A 24015-nucleotide genomic window follows, 5' to 3' on the forward strand; every position below is an offset into this window, starting at 1 on the left:
TATTTCTATCAGTATTGGCTCATGGGTAAAACTCTGAGGAAGGGGTTGGATTAGTACCCAAGAGCACATAAAGGGGCAATGGTCAATTCATTCAGTAGGCAAATACCGACTGAGCAACGAATATGAACAAGACATGGTGGTAGGTGCTAAAATTAAAGTACACACTGCTATATTTAAAATAGATAACCAACAAAGACCTACTACATAGCACAGGAAACAGTGCTCAATATTCTGTAATAATCTAAATGGGAAAAGAATTTGAAAAAGAAAAGATACATGTATATGTACAACTGAATCACTTTGCTGTACACCTGAAACTAACACAACATTGTTAACCAGCTCCACTCCAATATAAAATAAAAATTAAAAAAATAAAATAAAATAAACAAGGTCAGAAATCTTGGCTGGGGGAAAAGATAATCAAGACAGACAAGATCCCTGACCTCCTAGAGCTTCCATTTTAGCAAAAACGGATAGATAATAAACAAAGAAGGAAAATATCTAATAGTGGTAGTGACGAGTCATGCAGAGAATGAAACTGGGTGTGTGTGTGTGTGTGACACTAAACAAGTGACCACTTTAGAGTAGGTAGTCAAAGAAAACCTTTAAGTGGACATTTAAGTGGAGATCTGAAAAGAAGAACCAGCCGCACAAAGACCACGGGGAAGAACATTTCAGACAAAGGGAACAGCCAGTACAAAGGCAATTCAAGGAATCTTTTTTCCTTTGAGAATAAACAAACTGAAAAACAACTAGCATGGGAGCAATGAAAATGTATTGAAAAACAAGGACAAGGAGATTTGTCATTATAAAGACTCAGAGAAAGAGCAGAACTCTGCAAATGCTTTCATATAGGAGTCAGAAAACAATGTTGAAAGCCCTTGGCACATTCAGGAGAACGAGGAAACACGGCCTCAGTAAAGCAGGAAGAGGAAGCCAAATGAGATAACATGATCAGATGAGGAAAGCAATAAATTGTATTTGCCAACTACCAGGAAACTAAACCAGAGTAACAACCAAAATGTATATCAGAGGGAGTAAAGAGAGAGTCTGATACAGTATAAAATAAATTCATTAAGTAAAAGGAAAAAAGATAACAAATATTAAAGTGAGGAGAGAAAATATGATAGATATGGAAGACACTAAAACAAATAACACCCCAAAAGTGGATCCAACCTAAATATTTAAGAAATCATTTATACCGTGAAAGAGTTTATACTTTGCAGCTATTATATCTACTACAAGTTTTTATTAATATGTGAAAATGTTCATGATACAACTAAGAAAAACAGGATACAGACATGATATACAGTATAATAAAACAGTAAGTGCTTCCATTTATTGAGAATTTACTATGTACCAGGAATGTGACTACCTTACAAAATTTTATTTTATTCTCAGAACAATCCCAAACAATGATACTCTTTTATTTTATAGATGAGGAAACAGACTCAGAGAGGTTAAGAAACTTTCCAAAGTTCACACAGCTAGCAAGAAGCAAAGCTTGACCTGAACCTGTATTTGGAAGACTTCAAAGCCTCTGCTCTTAAGTACAACACTAGAATCATATCATGTTCAATAATTACAACTTCAGTTACATTTCAAAATGCACCAAAAGACTAGAGTGAAAATGCATTAAGGGGTTAACAGAGTTACTTTTGGTGATTATTTTCCCTGCATATTTGTATATAATTTGTTATTTTTAAGTGTTCTATAATAAATATGTATTACTTGTAAAGTCAAAACAAATGAACAAACTGGTAGAGAGAGGAATACAGCACTTTTTAGTTGGGGACTCATGAAAAAGATTTAAATGTTACATACATAGAAATGTTAAGGTCTTCACATATAGTTTGGGATCCAACTAATGGCTGTAGATGAGATGTCCCAGAAAGAATGTGTAGAACATGTACAGAATTATGAACAGGAACATTTAAGAGACAGAAAGGAGAATCAGGGTAGTAATTCCTCTCCCCAGAAGCAGGAACACTTTCTATGGAAAATTCTCTAGAAAGATCAAACAGGCAACATTACTAACAAGTTCAAGTCCTTTGTATAAAGATATGCAACTATTCGGTAAGAGGAACAAATATGCTGATAAACGTGCACCTACAGCAATGTATTACGACAATTATAGTGGGTAACCAAGACCTACAGAATTTCTGAGCCAAAATAAAAGTCCACTGTATAAAATTTAACTGCCTCAGAAATTCGTGCATTACCCTCATATTATAATGCTTATAGGCATCTTCTAGCCTAAGATTTAACCTTATTATAATCACTGACTCAATTTAGCAAAGGTAAAACTAGATCCTCATAAATTTTGAATCTTAAAAAAGCATAAATAACCATACCTTCATGGAAGTTTATAAAGTCAAATTGTAAAAACAGTAATAAAAAGGACATCTTCAATGACTGACCATCCTCAAGGTTAATCAAAGATGTGTTTATTTATCACCTACTGTGTGCTTAGGTTTAAAGATATAATTCCAGACTTTTAAAACTAAGAGGAAGGTCGGGATCTTCTAATCCTTAAATGTTACAGATGAGGTCAGCGCTTGACAAACAGTAAAGGCTCAATATTTTAAAATATCAAATGACCAGATTGAAAGCTCTGTGTTCCCTTGGCATCATATACTATTAGGAAATGATTATATAGTAAGCCAGTAAAAAAAAGTCACAGCTTATTCCTAGAATCTGTAGTAAATTTCATTAGTCTATTTTACAACTTAAATATTGTTGCTTAATATTCAATTGCTTAACTATTAGTAAGAGTTGACTGTGGGAAACAAAACTACCCTGAACAATTTAACCAAATAAAATAATCAGCAACAAATAATTATTGATAAATGTTATAACTTCTATAAATATTTAATGAATGCCTATTATGTACAAAATCCTGCATTATATGCAATGTGATATAAATATACATTAGATACAGGTAGTCACACTCTAAAAGAGCTCTCTTAATGATGCTGTAAGCAAAGACATGCTCAAATTAATTTCAATGCAGAGCCAAATGTGATAAAATTCACTACAGGGAAAAAAACCAGTTCAGAGACAAAACAGACCCTCCTGATCATCTGCTTGGATTGATCAGGGAAGGGTGATACATAGGGCACTGAATTTGATCTGGGTCTTGGAGAACAGGTAGGATTTCAATAGTCAGGGACAGGAAAGGGCAATCTGGACCACATTATCAGATAATCAATTTTAAAAGATCATGTTGACTAGAGTGTGAAGAATCTAGTTGAACGCCAAGTATTGTTAAAGTTACCCCTAAATATTTCACAGCTCCCTCCGTTCCCCTCTTCTTCATTTCCACTGCCATCACCTCTGTTCTGACTCTCCTCATTTCTTATTTTGACTACTACAATAGCCACCAAACTGGCAGGGAACCATGTATTATCATTCACTGCCATATCCCTAACACCGTGCACAGTAAGTGGTGCATAATATTTGTTAAAGGGATGAAAATCCAATTATACAGTGTTTGGCACTCTTTTTCCTTATTGCAAACACCAGACAATATTATATACTGTGTTTTATTTATCAAAGAGTACTTTTAGAAAACTGGAACACTGTTAGAGCTTTACATGTCACTGCAGAAATCCTTATTACAGCTAGGAACCCCATCAGTACACACCACCACCATAACACCAACTGGGTGACTCTTAACCAAATGTCTCCCTGACATTACCGTAATGTGTACATGAGGACGATGCTCACACTGAGATGCTGTTTGCAACAAAGCAAGACACATATGGCTGGGCTTCCCTGGTGGCGCAGTGGTTGAGAGTCCGCCTGCCGGTGCAGGGGACACGGGTTCGTGCCCCGGTCTGGGAAGATCCCACATGCTGCGGTGCGGCTGGGCCCGTGAGCCATGGCCGCTGAGTCTGCGCATCTGGAGCCCATGCTCCACAACAGGAGAGGCCACAACAGTGAGAGGCACGCGTACAGCAAAAAAAAAAAAAAAAAAAAAAAGACACATATGGCTGACCTCTCCCTGTACTAAATGAATCACTGGAATAAAAATCCTAATAGGGTAAAACATATGATGAATGGTAGATTGCAAGACTAAAAACATCTAAGACTAATAACAGGTTGATGCGATTCTGCACTGCCACCCTCCACCCTTAATTCTTTATCTTCCTACCTTGTTTACTAATTTTCGACGTTAACTTCCTCCAATAGAACAAAGATTCATCACTTTTAATATTCATCATTATATTTTAGCACCTGAAAATGTTTCGCACTTAGCAATTACACAATAAATGTTTGTTGAATTATAAATAGAAAAATTAGATTTTTCTGACCAGCAATTACTACATGTCAGACATTGTATTAAGCAATGGGGATACATTTCTTTCATACATTCATTATCTGACTGAATAATCACCTTGACAAAATTTTAAATTTCCCATTAAATTCGTGTTAAATCTATATAACAATTTGGGAAGAGCTCTTTCCAAAATTTAGCCTTTTAATCAAGGACCATTGCATGTCTCTCCATTTTTAAAAAATATCTTCTTTCCTATCTCTCAGTTGAATTTTTAAATTTTCTTCATATAGGTCCTAGAAATTTTTGTTGGGGTTATTACTAAATATTTACATTTTATGGCTTTTGTAAATGGAATGTTTTCCATTATATATTTTAAATGACTATTTGTAATATAGATAAAAGGTACTGGTTTTTATTTTTATCTTATATCCAACTATATTTAGAACTTATATTAAAACTCTGTCAATTAAGAACTTGTTTTTATGTCTTAGCTTTTGCAGGCACATGAGTCTATCTTCTAAAACTTGATCATTTTTTTGTCTCCTCCTTCCTGTTAAGTATGCCTCTTTATTGACATTGGCCATAGCTTATAGATACATATTTTAAAGTGGTGATTAAAGGGCATCTTTGTTTTGTTGCTGTTTAAGGAACAACTCTTACATTTATCATTAAGCGCGATGCTTGTTTCTTGGTTTCAGAGAGATAATTATTTTTCTTGTTAAGAGTGCAACTTTCTACCACTAATTCTTTATTTTATGGGCAATGAATTTTTTTCAAACACCTTCAGCATTTACTGTACCTTTTATTTCTTATGAGATCTATTGACAGGATGCGTCATATGAGTAGCTTTCATGGTATTAAGGAATTCACACTCTGGGGTAAAACTTTCCTAGTCACAAAGGGTTAATACTTTTCATACATTCCTAAATGTGTTTGGTTTGTATTTTATTTAGAATATGAAACTGATCCATAATTTGTGTATACAAACAGGTCATAAGTTCATTTATTTAAGTTTCTGGTCAAGAATGCACTTATAATGTGAGGGCTAAAACCATAAAACATCAGGAAGAAAGCCTGAAATTTGGGAGGGTAAAGATTTCTTAGAAAGATGCAAAAATTACTGAGCATAAAAGAAAAAAAATGATAAATTGAACTTCATCAAAATGAAACAAAAATAAAACTGCTCACCAAAAGACACAAACAAGAAAATGGGATGGCCAGCTACAGATTGGAAGAAAATATTCATAATACATACATCTAAATATCAAGAAAAAATTTAAAAACTCTTAAAACTCAAAGAGAAAAAAAAACCCCAATTTTTTAAATGGGCAAAAAATTTGAACAGATACTTCTAAAACACAAATAGTTAATAAACACGTGAGGAAAATGCAAAGTGAAAACCATAGTGGGAAACAACTATATACCCAAGAGAATAGCTAAAATTAAATACCAAGAGTTTATGAGGATTCTCACTTATTACTGGTCAGAAAAGAAAATGGTATAACCACTTTAAAAAAGCATTTGGCAGTTTCTACGAATGTTAAATAAATTAAATAAATATATGTATACATCTCCTATGACCCACCAATTCTACTTCTAGGTATATATCCAAAGGAAATGAGTGTATATGGCCACAAAAAGATTTGTTAAAAAATGTCAACAACGGCTTAATTGATAATAGCCAAATAATGGGTATAACTTAAGTGACTCTCAACAAGAAATGGATAAACAAACTGTGGTATATTTAAACAATGGAACACTACAGAGCAATAAAAAAAGAAGAAACTACAGATACCTGCATGGAGGGTGGATTTCAAAAACATTATTTTGAACAACAGAAGCCACACACAAAAGAATACAGTGTTTGACTCCATTTACATGAAGTTCAAGAACAAGAAACACTAACCCAAAATATGTAAGTCAGTAGGAAGGGAGGGGACATGAACTGGAAAGGGGAACGAGGGAATTCTCTGGAGGGATGGCATTGTTTTCTATCTTGACCTGGGTTGTGGTTACCTGGATGTCTGCATGTATAAAAATCAAGATGTATATTTAAATGTTTGTGTATTTTACTATATGTAATTATATCTCAATAATAATAATGGAAACAAATTCAATTATGCTATAACCACCACAGTTATCAACTTGAGCTTAGGAAATCCTGCCGTCCCACTAGTTCCTCTTCCAAATGTGTGATATAGAATCCCCGCTTCAGCAGTGCTTGAACTCTACATACAGACTCAGTTCACCATTAGGTATTCGGCACAACTTCCCCCCTCCAACTGGCCCAGCAATCTACTCTTCTATCTTTTCACCCAACATGGCAACACATGATTCCTGCTGTGATTTCCTGGCTTTCAGTATCTCTGAACAAGTCTACCTTACAGCCCCTTGCCCACATTCCAACAAGCATGTACCTTTCATACAATATTTCCTTGATGGGAATATTATGTACAATTCCTAGCATGGTATCTTTCAAATAACAATGACGTTATATGTGTCCCCTTTATACTTCAGCCTTTCCCCCCCTTCCATATTCTTTTAAGACACACCTATTTTTAAAGTACTTTAGAATTTAGTAATACAAATATTGTATTTTCAAAATAGTTAAAATCCCACATTTATATTTCAACACAAGCACTGATATACCGTGAATTACTTGCCAAGCTCTTTCTCTCCACTCAGACACACACACCCAATAGACACTTTTTTAATCCTCAAAACAACCTTGAGATATAGGTATTATTATTATCCCCAATTCACAGACGAGAAAGTTAAGGCCCAGAGCAATTAAAAAAACTTAACCAAGACTACATTAGTAACTATCAGAACCATGATACAGACAACTCCAGCATATTATTTCAAATATTTCACCCAAACCATACAATTAAACTATTGGGAATAAGGGATACTCTTTCACACCTGCAAAGTAAAGGCTATGTTTCTTTAAACCACGAATTTAAAATCCTAAATTGACAGAGGAAGCTCTCAATTTCTCAGAACTCCCTAAAAAAGTTTTAACTGGAATTTTAAATAACAGAAAGGTACACACAATCACAGGTCAATACTATTTTAAAAAATACTTCGTTGAGACATCTATTCATAAGCAACAGATACCAGTATTTATTCATTGGTATGCTTTAAAACTAAAAATTCAGATCAATAGCTCCACTGACTGAATTCCAGGTGTTCACAATGTACACCAATTTTGATTTCTGATTATATTTTCTATTTTTTTCATTAGCTCAGAACACACAGTCATTAATATGTTCTTCATTCCATTTCTTTGTCACCCAGGCATTCTTTTATTCACTCACATAGCAAATACTTTTATTTTATGCCAGGTATTCAACAAATATTTATTGAGTACCAACTATGTTAGGTAAATAAATAAGCAGAAGAGACATTATATAACTTATAAGGTAAATTGCTTCTATAAATATACCGGTTACGGAGTATTGCAGCAACTGATTCCCCTCTATGCAGATGATCCATCACCTCTAGAAGTTGGAGAACGACCTGTTCAGGAGGAAAAGAAGTCAATATTTACTATGAAAATCAACACTAGAATTTTCACATTATGTTACCTTTGTAATATTTTACATATTTTGCGATAGGCAAAATCTATGTCCATGTACCTAATATCCATATTACAGCTTATGAAAATTAAGAAACTGAATCTGCAATAGTCCAAATACCTACGAAATTCAACACTGAAATCATTAAAGAGTACTGACTGATTTCATGTGAAATCATTAGCCAACAATGATCTATGGAAAAACCACCGTGTATACAGGAAGATGGATTAAATGAGAGTCAGAAGACCTGGGGAGTATGTGTGAAGTTGGGTGAGACAGAGAAGTTAAGAAGCGAAGAGTTACCAGAGGGACTTGAGGCCTGTGGGGCCCATATGCAGGGCCCACGATTTTCGAAGTGGTTGGTCAAAATTAAGGATAGAAAGATTGTTGAAAGATTTTTAAACCTTAAAGATATAAAATAGGTAATAGAGGTAGGAACATTGTTTTTACGGGAAAGGAGCAGGCGAGGTGGTAGTAAACTATAGTATATATTGGTTTTTAGTAATGTGGATGCTTTGCATTGGCGAGAGTATATTTAATGTATTCTATTAATTTCAACTACATTGGGAAGCAAAAATGTATAATTTACATAAATGTTTCTTGTTAATAAAATCAATTTATTGCATTGGGAAGATAAAAAGGTATAGTATCCAGTTTAGTTTGTTCATATAATTATGTTTGTTATAAAACTACTTGAAAACCTAAAATAATTAAGCTAGAGGAAAAACGATTTTCTTCATTGTTCCTTGCCTTCACCTGCCCCTTAATTTAGGGGCAAAAGGAAAAGAAGTAGAAGGGAAAAAAGTACAGTTGACCATGAACAAAACAGGTTTGAACTGTGCAGATCCACTTATATATTTTTCTCAATAAATATAGTACCTGCATTTTCATTTTACAAATCTTTAAGTTAACTAAGTGTGGGGAAAAGCTTGTGTTCAATTAGAGATCATAATATGTGGAATCAAAAGAACTAGGGTTTCAGTCCTGATTCTATCCAAACTGTTTCAACTTCCTGCCCTTGGGTGCATCATTTATCAATTCTTTTTTTTTTTTTTTTTAACAGCAGAGATAGCAGTACGGGGATTTTCAACTGTTTAGGGGTTGGTGCCCCTAACTCCTGTGCTGTTTCAGGGTCAACTGTACTCTGTTTCTTGGGTCTTCAAAACTCTAAAAAAGAAACAAATCAAATGACAACATAGCATTCATAATTATTTGCACAATCGCATTTCTCTGCTTATATTCTATTACAAGTAACGAAACTGAGTAGCCTAAACAAAATAAATTTTTTAAGCATCTCAAAATCAACTGACTTTTTTTTTTGCGGTACGCGGGCCTCTCACTGTTGTGGCCTCTCCCATTGCAGAGCACAGGCTCCGGACACGCAGGCCCAGCGGCCATGGCTCACGGGCCCAGCCACTCTGCGGCACGAGGGATCTTCCCGGACCGGGGCACGAACCCGTGTCCCCTGCATCGGCAGGGGGGCTCTCAACCACTGCGCCACCAGGGAAGCCCTCAACTGACTTTTGACTTACCTTTTCTAAAAATGTTTAACCAGTGAGAGAACTTTGAGAGGTTCAGAAATTTTTATTTTGTTTAGGCTACATGATCTTTTAGAAGACGTGCCAAGAGAAAACCAGCTATATCTAGATTACTATTAGGAATCTTGGAATGTGAAAATAATTAATTCATGAAACTTTTTACCAACTGCATCTAGGGTAGAACATACAGGTCCCAAAATTAGGTATGCAAACTTTTACATAATCCCATCGTTTTAAGCAAGCCACTTGCTGCACCTGGATCTCTGAGTCTGGGGCTCTCCTGTCAAATTCTCCACATAATAAACCTCTGGCCTCCAGAGAAGCAGAGAGGGGGTGTTGGTACAGGAGACTTCAGCGACTTATTTTAGACTTTCAAAGAACAGCCCATGCTTTCAATCTCATGACTCATTCCTGCCTTCTACAGACTAGGAGCCTCCAAGTCTTGAAATATTAGGAATTCTATGGGAAGAATGAGTTGGTTTCTCCCGAAAGTTCATGTAGGGGAAGATACTGGAGTTGTAACTTCCTTTGCTCTAAGTGAAAAAATAGTTCCAACCTTACATCTGTCAGTGTTTCCATTCCTGTTCTCTTCATCCTTTTGAATTTTTCCATTTCTTTACTCTCATTTTAATGGAGTTAGGAAGAGAGAGGAAGTAAGTGCATGTGATCAATTTATGCAGGATATAAATGAAACCAAAACCATTTTTAACCATGGAGTTTGTATGATCAAACATATGTATTAGAAAATTAACACTGCCTGCAATGTGGTGGTGGATCAGAGAGAGAGACCAGAAGTATGGAGACCGATAAGAAACTACTTCCAAAATCAAGGCATGAAATGAGAGCACAGACAAGGACTATGAGGGCAGGCAGGAAGAACTAGGACTTATGACAGATTTTAAAGGGATAAGGGGACATATCAAAGACAAAATCTATTTAAGTAACAGGAGGAAATGGTGATGATATCAAGTGAGGTAGGGTATAGAAAGAAGGAAAAACACTGAAAACAAAAACAACAATGGTTTGTATAGACATACAGAAGTAACCCAGGGCACAACATATAGTATCTAACAGAAAATTGGAAATATAGGTCTAGATTTAGGTTGGAAGTAGAAAGGAAAACACAGGGATATTTAGCCAGTTAAGTGTTGAGACTGGAAAATATTATTCATGCCAGGGGAAAGTGCAAACTCAACGAACACTTTAGTACAATAAACAGAGGAAGATAAGCTAGCAAAGAAAAGAGACAATAGGTAGGAGGGAAACTAAGAGAACTGTGAAAAGAAGAAGGATAGTTCACAAGAACAGTGGTTGGAAGGTATTTAACTGTTTCACGTTCTGCCCAAAGTAAGATACAGCTAAATGATTTGACAGCTATAAAGTCCACGATGACCTTTTTTCAAGAATAGTTCGATGAGTGGGGAGAATCACACTGCAGTGGTTTGAAAAATAAAACTGAAATAAATAAATTATTTTAATAACTTGTGAGGAATTTAAATACATCAGGGAATTACTCTACAGTGGAGGTGGTCCTCAAACGAGTAAGAGAAATAGAGATGATTAAACGATTGGGAGACAACCAGGGAGTCACTTAGAAAAATAAATAGGTTGTACACTACTTCACTTCATACACTAAATAAATTCCAGAAGGACCAAAGATTTAAAGGTAAAAAAGGAAGCTTTGAAGCAGTACTAAAGAAAACCCTAGTGAAATTATTTATAATGATTCAGTGGAGAAGGTAAGCAGCACCCAGAACCCAGGAACCATAAAGGAAAAAACTGTTAAATCTGATTGTAGCAAAAAATTAGAATTCTGTACTTCAAAAATACCTCAAAGTCAAATGGCATTTGATAAAGCAGTAAAAATAATTCACAAAAAGTGGTGCTGGGAAAACTGGACAGCTACATGTAAAAGAATGAAATTAGAACACTCCCTAACACCACACACAAAAATAAACTCAAAATGGATTAGAGACCTAAATGTAAGACTGGACACTACAAAACTCTTAGAGGAAAATGTAGGAAGAACACTCTTTGGCATAAATCACAGCAAGATCTTTTTTGATCCACCTCCTAGAGTAATGGAAATAAAAACAAAAATAAACAAATGGGACCTAATGAAACTTAAAAGCTTTTGCACAGCAAAGGAAACTACAAAGAAGATGAAAAGACAACCCTCAGAATGGGAGAAAATATTTGCAAACGAATCAACGGACAAAGGCTTAAGCTCCAAAATATATAAACAGCTCATGCAGCTCAATATTAAAAAAACAAACAACCCAATCCAAAAATGGGCAGAAGACCTAAATAGACATTTCTCCAAAGAAGATATACAGACTGCCAACAAACACATGCAAGAATGCTCAACATCACTAATCATTAGAGAAATGCAAATCAAAAGTACAATGAGGTATCACCTCACATCAGTTAGAATGGGCATCATCAGAAAATCTACAAACAACAAATGCTGGAGAGGATGTGGAGAAAAGGGAACCCTCTTGCACCGTTGGTGGGAATGTAAATTGATACAGCCACTATGGAGAACAGTATGCAGGTTCCTTAAAAACCTAAAAATAGAATTACCATATGACCCAGTAGTCCCACTCCTGGGCATATACCCAGAGAAAACCATAATTCAAAAAGACACATGCACCCCAATGTTCAATGCAGCACTATTTACAATAGCCAGGTCATGGAAGCAACCTAAATGCCCATCAACAGAGGAATGGATAAAGAAGATGTGGTACATATATACAATGGAATATTACTCAGCCATAAAAAGGGATGAAATTGGGTCATTTGTAGAGACATGGATGGATCTAGAGACTGTCATACAGAGTGAAGTAAGTCCGAAAGAGAAAAACAAATATCGTATATTAACGCATGCATGTGGAACCAAGAAAAATGGTACAGATGAACTGGTTTGCAGGGCAGAAATAGAGACACAGATGTAGAGAACAAACGTATGGACACCAAGGGGAGAAAGCAGTGAGGGGGTGGTGGGGGTGGGATGAATTGGGCGATTGGGATTGACATGTATACACTGATGTCTGTAAAATGGATAACTAATAAGAACCTGCTGTATAAAAAAATAAAATTCAAAAAAATTTTCACAATACACATGACAGACAACAGAGTTAATGATTTTAATTTGTACACACAAACACGAACACTTAATAAAACCAATAAAACACTATAGTAAAAGTGAGCAAATAATATAAACAGAAAGTGTACAGAAAATAAAAATCATTAATAAACAAATAATTGTCATTTAAAATAAGGCACTGTTTCCACCTATGAAATTTATACACACATGCACACACAAATGAAGCCTGTTTATATTTTTTATTAGTGAGAGGGAATATGGGTTTTGAGGGGGGCAGGGAGAGATGTTCCATTTTCAGTCTATACTTTTCTGTTCAATTTATTTCAAAATAAAAACTAATGAGAATGTGGCAAAAAGAGTAAGAAGGAGTAGCCATGAGGTAGGAGGAAAACCAGGGAGATGTAGTAATCTAAAAGGTAAACTAAAGTGTTACATGAAGAAAGGGATAACCAAGTGTGTCAGATGCTGTTGAGAGGTTAAGTGAAGGATGGAGAAATAACTCAGTGTGGTAACCCAGAGGTCACTGGTCACCTTGATAAGAACTGTTGACATGGAATGGTGGTGAACAGTTTCATTATTGTGGGTTCAAGAGAGAACGAAGAGAGGAAACAGGCACACATAACACTCACTTAGGAAGAGATATAAATAGATGGTAGATGGAGAGGGATATAGGATAGAAGTAGATAATGTTTTGTTTTACTTTGTTTTCGTAACAGGAGATACTAGAGCAGGTAAATATGAAAAGCATTATGCTAAAAAACTCCTAGAGGAAAACAGAGGCAGGACATTCTTTGACATAAATCATAGCAAGATCTTTTTGGATCTGTCTCCTAGACTAATGGAAATAAAAGCAAAAATAAACAAATGGGGCCTAATTAAACTCAAAAGCTTTCGCACAGCAAAGGAAACCATAAACAAAACAAAAAGAAAACCTATAGAATGTGAGAAAATATTTGCAAACAATGCAAACAACGAGGGATTAATCTCCAAAATACACAAACAGCTCATACAGTTCACTATCAAAAAAACACAAACAACTCAATCAAAAAATGGGAAGAAGATCTAAATAGACACTTCTCCAAAGAAGATATACAGATGGCCAAAAGACACATGAAAAGCTGCTCAACATCACTAATTATTAGAGAAATGCAAATCAAAACTACAATGAGGTATCACCTCACACCAGTCAGAATGGCCATCATCAAAAGTCTACAAATAATAAATGCTGGAGATGGTGTGGAGAAAAGGGAACCCTTCTACACTGTTGGTGGGAACATTATGTTGGTGCAGCCACTATGGAGAGCAGTATGGGGGTTCCTTAAAAAACTAAAAATAGAGTTACCATATGATCCTGCAATCCCACTCCTAGGCATATATCTAGAGAAAACCATAATACAAAAAGATACATGCACCCCAATGTTCAAAGCAGCACTATTTACAATAGCCAAGACATATGTGGAAGCAACCTAAATGTCCATCAACAGATGAATGGATAAAGACATGATGTGTGTGTGTGTGTACACACACACACACACACACACACACCCATACACAATGGAATACTACTCAGCCATAAAAAAGAATGAAATAATGCCATTTGCAGCAATATGGATGGACCTAGAGATTATCATACTAAAGTGAAGTAAGCCAGACAGAGAAAGACAAATATCATGATATCACTTATGTGTGGAATCTAAAAAAAAATGATACAAATGAACTTATATACAAAACAAAAATAGACCTACAGACATAGAAAACAAACTTATGGTTACCAAAGGGGGAAGTGGAGGGAGGGATAAATTACGAGTTTGGGGTTAACAGATACACACTACTATATGTAAAATAGATAACCAACAAGGTCCTACTGTATCGCACCGGAAACTATAGTCAATATTTTGTAATAAGCTATAAGGGGAAAGAATCTGAAAAAGAATATATATATGTGTGTGTGTGCGTGTGTGTATATGTATAACTGAATCACTTTGCTGTACACTTGAAACTAACATAACAATGTGAGTCAACTATACTTCAGTAAAAAAATGTAAACTAAAAGTAGTACAATACTATGGAATAAATTTCAAAAGCACATAGGATAATACCAGATTGATATACACATACATACATATGTAGGAAAAGCATAAAAATATTCATAGGAACGATGAGAAAATTTGGCATAGTCGTTACCTCCAGAGAGAAAGGGAGAGGAATGCAACTGGGGAGAGATATGCCAAGGAGCTGCGCCTGTATCTAGCGTTTTGCTAAGGATATGAAACAAAAATGGCAAAATGTTAAGGTATTACATAGCTAAATGGGGGTTATATGAGTGTTTGTTATACTGGTCTCTGTACTTTTCCCTATGCTTGAAATATTTTAATAAAAAAGAAATAAAAATGTACAATATATTATCTCTACCCTAAGGTGGGGACTGTGTAGATAAAGCAGACAAGACAAACGCCAGCATTTAAGAAAAAAGAAAGAAAGGACAAATATATACCCAGACACACCATGTAATTAAAAAGACAGTTCTCCATGGACATAAATACTCTGATGAATAAAAGGGAAACTAGTCGTTACTCAGAGCACACACCTGACAAAGATCTAATTGTCGTTTTGCCTTTAAAATATTCTACTTAGATCACAAGAAATAAAACCGGCAAGACTGTTTCTGATGGCTGAGATATCTTGCCTAAGTTCAACCAATTTTACTCTTAAGAATTTTAAAGTAATTCACAAATCTAGTAATTCTCAATCACCTGTCATATAGTTAGATAATATTTCAAATAGAGATTCTAGTTTATGACTTAGCATTTAATTAAAACCCACAGTCTCACTTTCCTACCATATCTAAGAACCAACAGCTTTAAAAATAATGAGATTTGAGATATGCCTAACCAATTTCACACCATGTAAGGAAAGCCCTGCTTATGAACTAAGCCGATGTTATATAAAAGAAATTTTAAGCGTTTCTATAATCATTTGTCTTCAACTAAAATTCTGATAAATACAGTGATGAGAAAAAAAAGCTGACAGAAAATATCAGTGAAAAGTGCTAAACACTACAAAATCAAAAAACTGCAAAATGTAGAAAAATTGTACATAATTGCCTTTCTCTAAATCAAGTTCTATGTAGCAGCATCACGAAAAAATCAAAATCATTTTTAAATTGCAAAATGTGGAATTTAAGAAACAGGCGTAGTTTGTTATATAAAAGTTAATTTTTTAAATGTCATAGACTATCGAATCATTCAGCTTTCACACATGACAGACACCATGCTCCCCTCCCACCTGTGGTACTGAGAGGTCCTACCCTAAAACAATCGAGCATTAGATTTGAGCTGGGTGGTGATTTTCCCTAGAGAAAATCTAAAACCAGCTAGGACTATGTAGAATGTTCCCACATATGCACCCCTAACAAAATGTGCAATGCTATGAAGGATAACAGTTGCACTGTACAAATAGTTGCAGTGACAGCTGATTTCAGAACACACCTTTTATGTAAGAGATCAGCCTGCCTGTCTTCCTCTGACCCAATACACTGGATCCCTATGTTCCATAAGTTTCTTCCTGCCCCAGGCCATATGCCAAGGTGACTGACCCACTCTTCTCAATAATTTCACTTTTCTTGCTACAGTCATGGGGGCAACCTGCCCCATGTGGTCACTACCGTCTTGCTCTTTATCAATACAGGTATACACCATACACCCACACCATGCAGTTCCACTGCTTTTTGCAATAATACTACCCCTTCCTTCTTTGATATGATCCACTGGAAGTCCCTTTTCATGTTGACACTCATAACAGGCTTTAGGAATGCCTTTGGGATATACTATTGGTTAATGGTGTCATTCGTCTTTTTACCAATGTTGAAGTTATTACCCTTGTATTAATGCAATTCTATCTGATTTTCTAATAGCTACTGTCCTCACATAATAAGGGCCAAACTTTATTAAGTGTCAATAGCCAAACTTAGCTGGCTTCATTTCTTGCAACTTCATGTTTACAACTCTTATCTATAGGAGTGACATTATAGTATGTCTCCCTCTGCCACCCACCAAAATCCTTAACCTAAATTATATATTTAATCTCTCTCGCTCAATCAACCTCTGTCTGAGGTTAAGTCCACCCCACCCCCCGCCATTTACCTGGTTAATAAAGAGTTAATTTCTCATCATTCCCCTCTCCAGTCTTACTCTGGAAAGTTAGCATTTGTCTGTCTCTGTCTAGTTTACTTCATTTAGTATGATAATCTAGGTCCATCCATGTGGCTGCAAATGGCATTATTTCATTCTTTTTTATGGCTGAGTAATATTCCATTGTATATACATCTTTATCCATTCATCTGTTGATGGACACTCAGGTTGCTTCCATATCTTGGCTATTGTGAATAGTGCTGCTATGAACATTGGGGTGCATGTATCTTTTCAAATTAGTATTTTCATTTTCTTCAGATAAATGCCCAGGAATGGAGTTGCTGGATCATATGGTAGTTCTACTTTCAATTTTTTGAAGAACCTCCATAGTGTTTTCCACTGTGGCTGCACCAATTTAATTCCCACCAATAGTACACGAGGGTTCCCTTTTCTCCACATCCTTGCCAATGCTTATTATTTCTTGTTGTTTTGACGATAGCCAACCTAACAGGTGTAATGTGCTATCTCACTGTGGTTTTGATTTGCATTTCCCTGATGATTAGTGATGTTGAGCATCTTTTCATGTGCCTGTTGACAGTCTGAAGGTCTCCTTTGGAAAAATGCCTATTCAAGTCCTCTGCCCATTTTTTAATCAAGTTATTTGTTTTTTTTAATTGAGCTGTATAAGTTCTTTATACATTTTGGATATTAAACCATAAAACTCCTAGAAAAAAGCAAAGGCAGTAGACTCTTTGACCTTGGTCTTAGAGACATGTTTTTGGATCTGTCTCCATGGATAGGGGAAACAAAAGCAAAACTAAACAAACGGGACCTAATCAAACTTAAAAGCTTTTGCAGAGCAAAGGAAACTATCAAGAAAACAGAAAGGTAACCTACTGAATGGGAGAGAATATCTTTTTTAATATGATATAAATAAAATCTTTCTAAGGGCCAACACAAAACACAGAAGCCATAAAGAAAATAAAAGTGGTCTGTAAGTTTGTTAGTTTAAAAAAAGTTACAATTTTATATGGTGCAACACACCATAACAAACTTAAAACACAAGGGGAAGTGGAGAGACATATAACAGGCAAAAGTTTAAGGCTCATCATACATAAAGTATTCCCCCAAAAATCATTAATAAAGATGAGCAACACAGTGGGCAAGTATTTGAACAGGCCTTTCATAGAAGAAGAGTAAAAACAAAGAGAAGAAGCATAAGAAAAGATGTTCAACCTCAATTTGTGTGTGTGCTTGAGTGTGTCAGAAACCAAGAGAAAATCCACAGCATGTTAAAGACACATTACTGTTTGTCTCCACATTAAAAAAAAAATTATATTGATGTATAGTTGATATTATATGTTTCAGGTATACAACAAAGTGATTCACAATTTTTAAAGGCTATACGCCATTTATAGTTATTATAAAATATTGGCTATATTCCCTGTGCTGTGCAATATATCCTTGTATCATCTTTATTTTATACATAGTAGTTTGAATCTCTTCATCCTCTACTCCTATATTTCCCCAACCCCCTTCCCTCTCCCCACTGATAACCACTAGTTTGTTCTCTATATCTGTGAGTATGTTTCTTTTTTGTTATATTCACTAGCTTGTTTTATTTTTTAGATTCTACATATAAGTGATATCATACAGTAACTGTCTTTCTGTCTGACTTATTTCACTAAGCATAATACCCTCCAAGTCCATCCATGTTGTTGCAAATGGCAAAATTTTCATTCTTTGTTTATGGCTAAGTAGTATCCCATTATGTGTGTGTGTGTGCACACACACGTGTGTGCATGTGTGTGTGTATCATGTCTTCTTTATCCATTCATCTGTTGGTGGACACTTAGGTTGCTTCCATATCTTGGCTATTATAAATAATGCTGTTATGAACACTGGGGTGCATGTATCTTTTCAAATTAGTGTTTTCTTTTTTTTTCAGCTATATACCCAGGAGTGGAGCTGCTGGATCATATGGTAGTTCTAGTTTTAGTTTTTTGAGAAACCTCCATACTGTATTCTACATTTTTACCTTCAAAAGATAATAAGACACCTCTCGGGGGCTGCCCTGGTGGCGCAGTGGTTGGGAGTCCGCCTGCCGATGCAGGGGACACGGGTTCGTGTCCCAGTCCGGGAAGATCCCATGTGCCACGAAGTGGCTGGGCCCGTGAGCCATGGCCACTGGGCCTGCGCATCCGGAGCCTGTGCTCCGCAACGGAAGAGGCCACAACAGTGAGAGGCCCGCGTACCAAAAAAAAAAAAAAAAAAGACACCTCTCGGGTCCGACTTACCATGAAGAATCCTATATCTCCACTAAAAACTATGAACAAGAAAATGACAAAGTAAAGGAAACCAGAAATAAAATGAAAAGACAACCCACAGATTGGGAGAAGATATCTGCAAATGATGTGACCGACAAGGGATTAGTCTCCAAAATTTACAAACAGCTCATGCAGCTTAATATCATCAAAACAAACAACCCAATCAAAAAATGGGCAGAAGACCTAAATCAACATTTCTCCAAAGAAGACATACAGATGGCCAAGAGGCACACGAAAAGATGTTCAACATCGCTAATTATTAGATAATTGCAAGTCAAAACTACAATGAGAGATCATCTCGCACCAGTCAAAATAGCTATCATCAAAAAATCCACAAACAATAAATGCCAGAGAGCGTGTAGAGAGAAGGGAACCCTCCTATACTGTTGGTGGGAATGTAAATTGGTGCAGCCACTATGGAGAACAGTATGGAAGTTTCTTAAAAAGCTAAAAATAGAGTTATGATATGATCCAGCTATCCCACTCCTGAACATATATCTGGACAAAACTATAATTTGAAAAGATACATGCACCCTAATGTTCATTACAGCACTATTTACAACAGCCAAGACATGGAAGCAACCTAAATGTCTATCAATAAATGAATGGATAAAGAAGATGTGGTAGGGCTTCCCTGGTGGCGCAGTGGTTGAGAGTCCGCCTGCCGATGCAGGGGACACGGGTTCATGCCCTGGTCTGGGAGGATCCCACATGCCGCGGAGCGGCTGGGCCCGTGAGCCATGGCCGCTGGGCCTGCGCGTCCGGAGCCTGTGCTCCGCGATGGGAGAGGCCACAGCAGTGAGAGGCCCGCATACCACAAAAAAAAAAAAAAAGAAGATGTGGTACATATACCCAATGGAATATTACTCAGCCATTAAAAAGGAATGAAGTAATGCCATTTGCAGCAACATGGATGGACTCAGAGATTATCATATTAAGTGAACTAAGTCAGACAGAGAAAGACAAACATCATGATATCATTATATGTGGAATCTAAAAAAATGATACAAATGAACTTATTTACAAAACAGAAATAGACTCACAGACACAGAAAACATACTTATGGTTACCAAAGGGGAAAAGTGGGAGGAGGGATAAATTAGGAGTTTGGGGTTAAAATATATACATTACTGTATATAAAATAGATAACCAACAAGGACCTACTGTATAGCACAGGGAACTCTACTCAGTATCTTGTAATAACCTATAACAGAAAAGAATCTAAAAAAGAGTACATATATATATATATATATATATATATATATATATATATATATAACTGAATCATTTTGCTGTACACCTGAAACTAACACAATATTGTAAATCAACTATATTTCAATGAAAATTTTAAAAAACCTAGGTACAATAAAATATTATACTTTAAAAAAAGAAAATGACAAAGTAATGTACAGCAAGGTGACTGTCGTTAATAATACTGTATTGCATTTGGAATTTGTTAAGAGAGTAAATCTTAAAAGTCCCCATCACAAGAAAAAAAGTTGTATCTATGTACAGTGACAGATGTTAACTAGACTTACTGGGGTGATCATTTTACAATATATACAAATACTGATTCACTATGTTGCATAACGGAAATTAACACAATGTTATACGTCAATTATACCTCAGTTAAAAAAACAGAGAGAGGGAGAAAGACAATGAAGGTGAAGAAAAAGGCTTACAAAAAAACGTTGTTAATGAAATCTATACAAAAAATCAGGGAAGAGAAACAAAAACTTATTGTGCATTTTACTGGGGAAGACAATTAAGTGGGTTCATCTATTAAAGCTTCCAGTTTGGGGTTAGTTTAAGCAAGCAGGTGAAGGTTGTTTATTTCCCATCCCCATGCTAGCAGGCCAAAATTCAATTTGTCCTCCATGTTCCAAAGGGTAACATTCTTAAGTGCTTTTATATTACAGTAATCACTTTACCAGAAAGCTGTTTATCCGAGCAAAATGAGATTCATAAGCTATCTTAAAACAAAAACGCTTTTATCTCCAATATAATGGAATAACCAAGCTCCAAGAGACTCTCAAAAAATCTAGATGCAATGCAGTATTTTATTACATTATATTTTTCTAGTATTATAAAAATAAAGAATGAATCATTTTATTGTCTCTGCACCAGGGGCCTTTAAGCTGAAGGAGTCTAGTTTTCAAATCAATCTATAGCTGAAATCTGAAGTCCATGCTCTAAACACTAAGCAAAATCTAAATAATAGCAAAAGAAATGAAAGTATTTCTTTCCCAGTGATAAAATCAGTATAGCATTACTTTAAAAAGTATCAGTCATTCCCCCAAATAACTTAGGGCAATATGAATAGAAGGTGCTTATCTTTTGGACAAAATTTTTATGTGAAAAATTTGAAAAATTCAAACAGATTTTGAAAAGTCTACTCATTTATATATATTATATAATTTATATTATAATTTATATAATACATATTATACACATATATTTGTTATTTTGACCAAGAAGAATATATTGAATTCTACCCACATGATCAGCTAATTATATTAAGAACTCTCTTTGATTAAGATCCACTGTAATTTATATACCACAATCAATCTTAGCATAAAATGTGAGTATTTAATTCTAATCTGTCTCTTAAAGGTTTATCATATTCTTCAACGTTAAATTAAAGAGACAAAGAATTTCCTTTTAAAAAGATACAATACTGTTTTAACACCCCATTCAGTCATAATCAACATGAGTCAATTAAATGAAAAACAACCAAAACCTGGTCTGTCTGACCACAGTGAGTACACTCCATTTACTAGAGTTTTCTCTCTTTTTAGTAAGTGACTTTCAAATATGGTAAAAACCTTTAAATGACAATTCACTAATCAGAACTGCATAGAAAGCCAACATTCCAGACAAAAACTTTTCCAAAATAAATCTCCACTTTACTAATTGGTCACTCAACTTTTACTGTGCAAGGAATTCAAGGGCGTACACAGAACATGCAGGTCTGGATAAAGATAATAGTTTTTCTGGGTCCCTACCAGGTAAATTTAGCAAACTTAACAAAATGAAAGAAGGAAGGAAGGGAAGTGCAGGTAGCTCTATACTTTATACAATCTTTCATATCCATAGTATGAGTCATATTATGAGATATATACAGGCCTGAAGTTTGTTGATTAATCAAAAAAGTTAAAATAAGAATCATTTGTGACTTGCCTTACCATTTGATCTAGAGACAAGGCCTTTTCTTTGTATATAGGCCTGCTAATTGGATCTTATTCCGTAAGTTAACCTCACCCAAAACAATGAATGCATGAACTGTGATTTATAGATTTGTTTTCTTCCAAAGAGAAAGAGAAGATAAAGCCACTTGCACAGCAATATGAATTCAGAATCCTTAGGAGTTTTTACAATTTCCTCCAAATCTTTTAAAACTGCAGGTCCAGGACTGAGGTGAACTGACATCTCAGGCTGAAAATTTTGAGGGTTTTCCCAAACTCAATAATCAAGATAAGTGCTAATTTAATGCAATACTTAATGGTGAAAGATTGGATGCTTGCCCTGTACAATCAAGAACAACACAAGGGTAACTGCTCTCGCTATTTCTATTCAACAATGTGCTCAAAGTAGTAGCCAGGGCAATTGGTCAAGAAAAAAAAATAAAAGGCATCCAGGTTGGAAAGGAGGCAATGAAACTTTCTCTTTTAGCAGCTGACATGAACTTACGTATAGAAAATCCTAAGGAATTGGGTAAAAGACTATTAGAATTAATAAATGAGTTCAGCAAGGTTACAGGATACAATTTCAATATATAGAAATCAATTGTATTTCTATACATTTGCAATAAACAATATAAAATGGAATTAAGAAAACAATTTCATTAATAATAGCATGCAAAAGGAAAGAACACTTTGGAATAAATTTAACTAAAGAAGCACAAAACTTATATCCTGAAAACTACAAAACACTGCTGAAAAAAAAGTTCAATAAGATCTAAATAAATGGGAAAACATCCCATGTTCATGGATTGAATTAATAATGTTAAGATGGCAATTCTCCCCAAACTGATCTGAAGATTTAACATAGACCCTATCAGAATCTCAACTGACTTCTTTGTAGAAACTGTCTAGCTGATTCTAAAATTCATATATAATTGCAAGGGGCCTAGCACAGTCAGAACAATATTGAAAAAAAAGAACAAAGTGGGAAGACTCAAATTTCCTAATTTCAAAGCTTACTACAAAGCAATGGTAATCAAAACAGTGTGGTGTTGGCACAAGAACAAACATAGAGATCAACAGAATGGAATTGATAATCCAGAAATAAAGCCATGTATCTGTGGCTTTATTTGTTGAAAATCAACTGATTTTCAACAAGGGTGCCAAGATCATTCAGTAGGGAAAAGACAGTCCCTTCAACAAATGGTACTAAGCACAACTGGATAGCCACAAGCAAAAGAATGAAGTTGGACCCTTACTTCATACAATATACAAAAATAACTAAAATGAATCAAAAACCTAAATGTTAGAGCTGAATGATAAAATTCTTAGAAGAAAACATAGAGGTAAATCCTTATGCCCTCAGGTTTGGCAAACAATTCTTAAATATGACACCATAAGCACAAACAATGAAAGAAAATATAATTTGAACTTCATCAAATTAAAAACTTTTGTGTACCAAAGTATATTATCAAGAAAAGTGAAAAGACAACCTACAGAATGGGGGAAAATATCTGCAAATATATGTCTGACAAGGGATTAATATACAGAACTCCAACTCAACAACAATAAAAAACTCAATTAAGAAATGAACAAAGATCACAAAGAGACACTTCTGTAAAGAAGATATGCAAATGACCAAAAACACACATGAAAAGATGCTCAACATCACTAATCCTTAGCAAAAAACAGATCAAATTCACATTGAGATACTACTTCTCACCTATTAGGATGGCTATTAGGAAAAACAAAACAAAACCAGGTAATAATGAATGTTGACTAGGGAATGGAGAAATTGGAACTCTTGGGCACTGTTGGTGGGAATTTTTGCAAAATGGTGCAATTTCTGTGGAATACAGTTTGGCAGTTCCT

General features: G+C 35.2%; 1 protein-coding gene across 2 annotated transcripts in view; it reads right to left on the minus strand.

Moving 5' to 3' along the window:
* The window catches only part of KLHL13 (kelch like family member 13), a gene marked incomplete at its 5' end in the record, with an annotated part of 191328 nt that overhangs the window by 107529 nt on the left and 59784 nt on the right, over window positions 1-24015 (minus strand). For both annotated transcript variants that reach the window (XM_082610142.1, XM_082610143.1), the window contains one exon: window positions 7728-7801. In XM_082610142.1, coding sequence (XP_082466268.1) covers window positions 7728-7777 — 50 coding nt within the window. The remainder of the gene's footprint in view (window positions 1-7727; window positions 7802-24015) is intronic.

This window comes from Mesoplodon mirus, assembly GCF_964341445.2.
Source record: "Mesoplodon mirus genome assembly, chromosome: X".
In the NCBI taxonomy this organism is placed as follows: Eukaryota; Metazoa; Chordata; class Mammalia; order Artiodactyla; family Ziphiidae; genus Mesoplodon; species Mesoplodon mirus.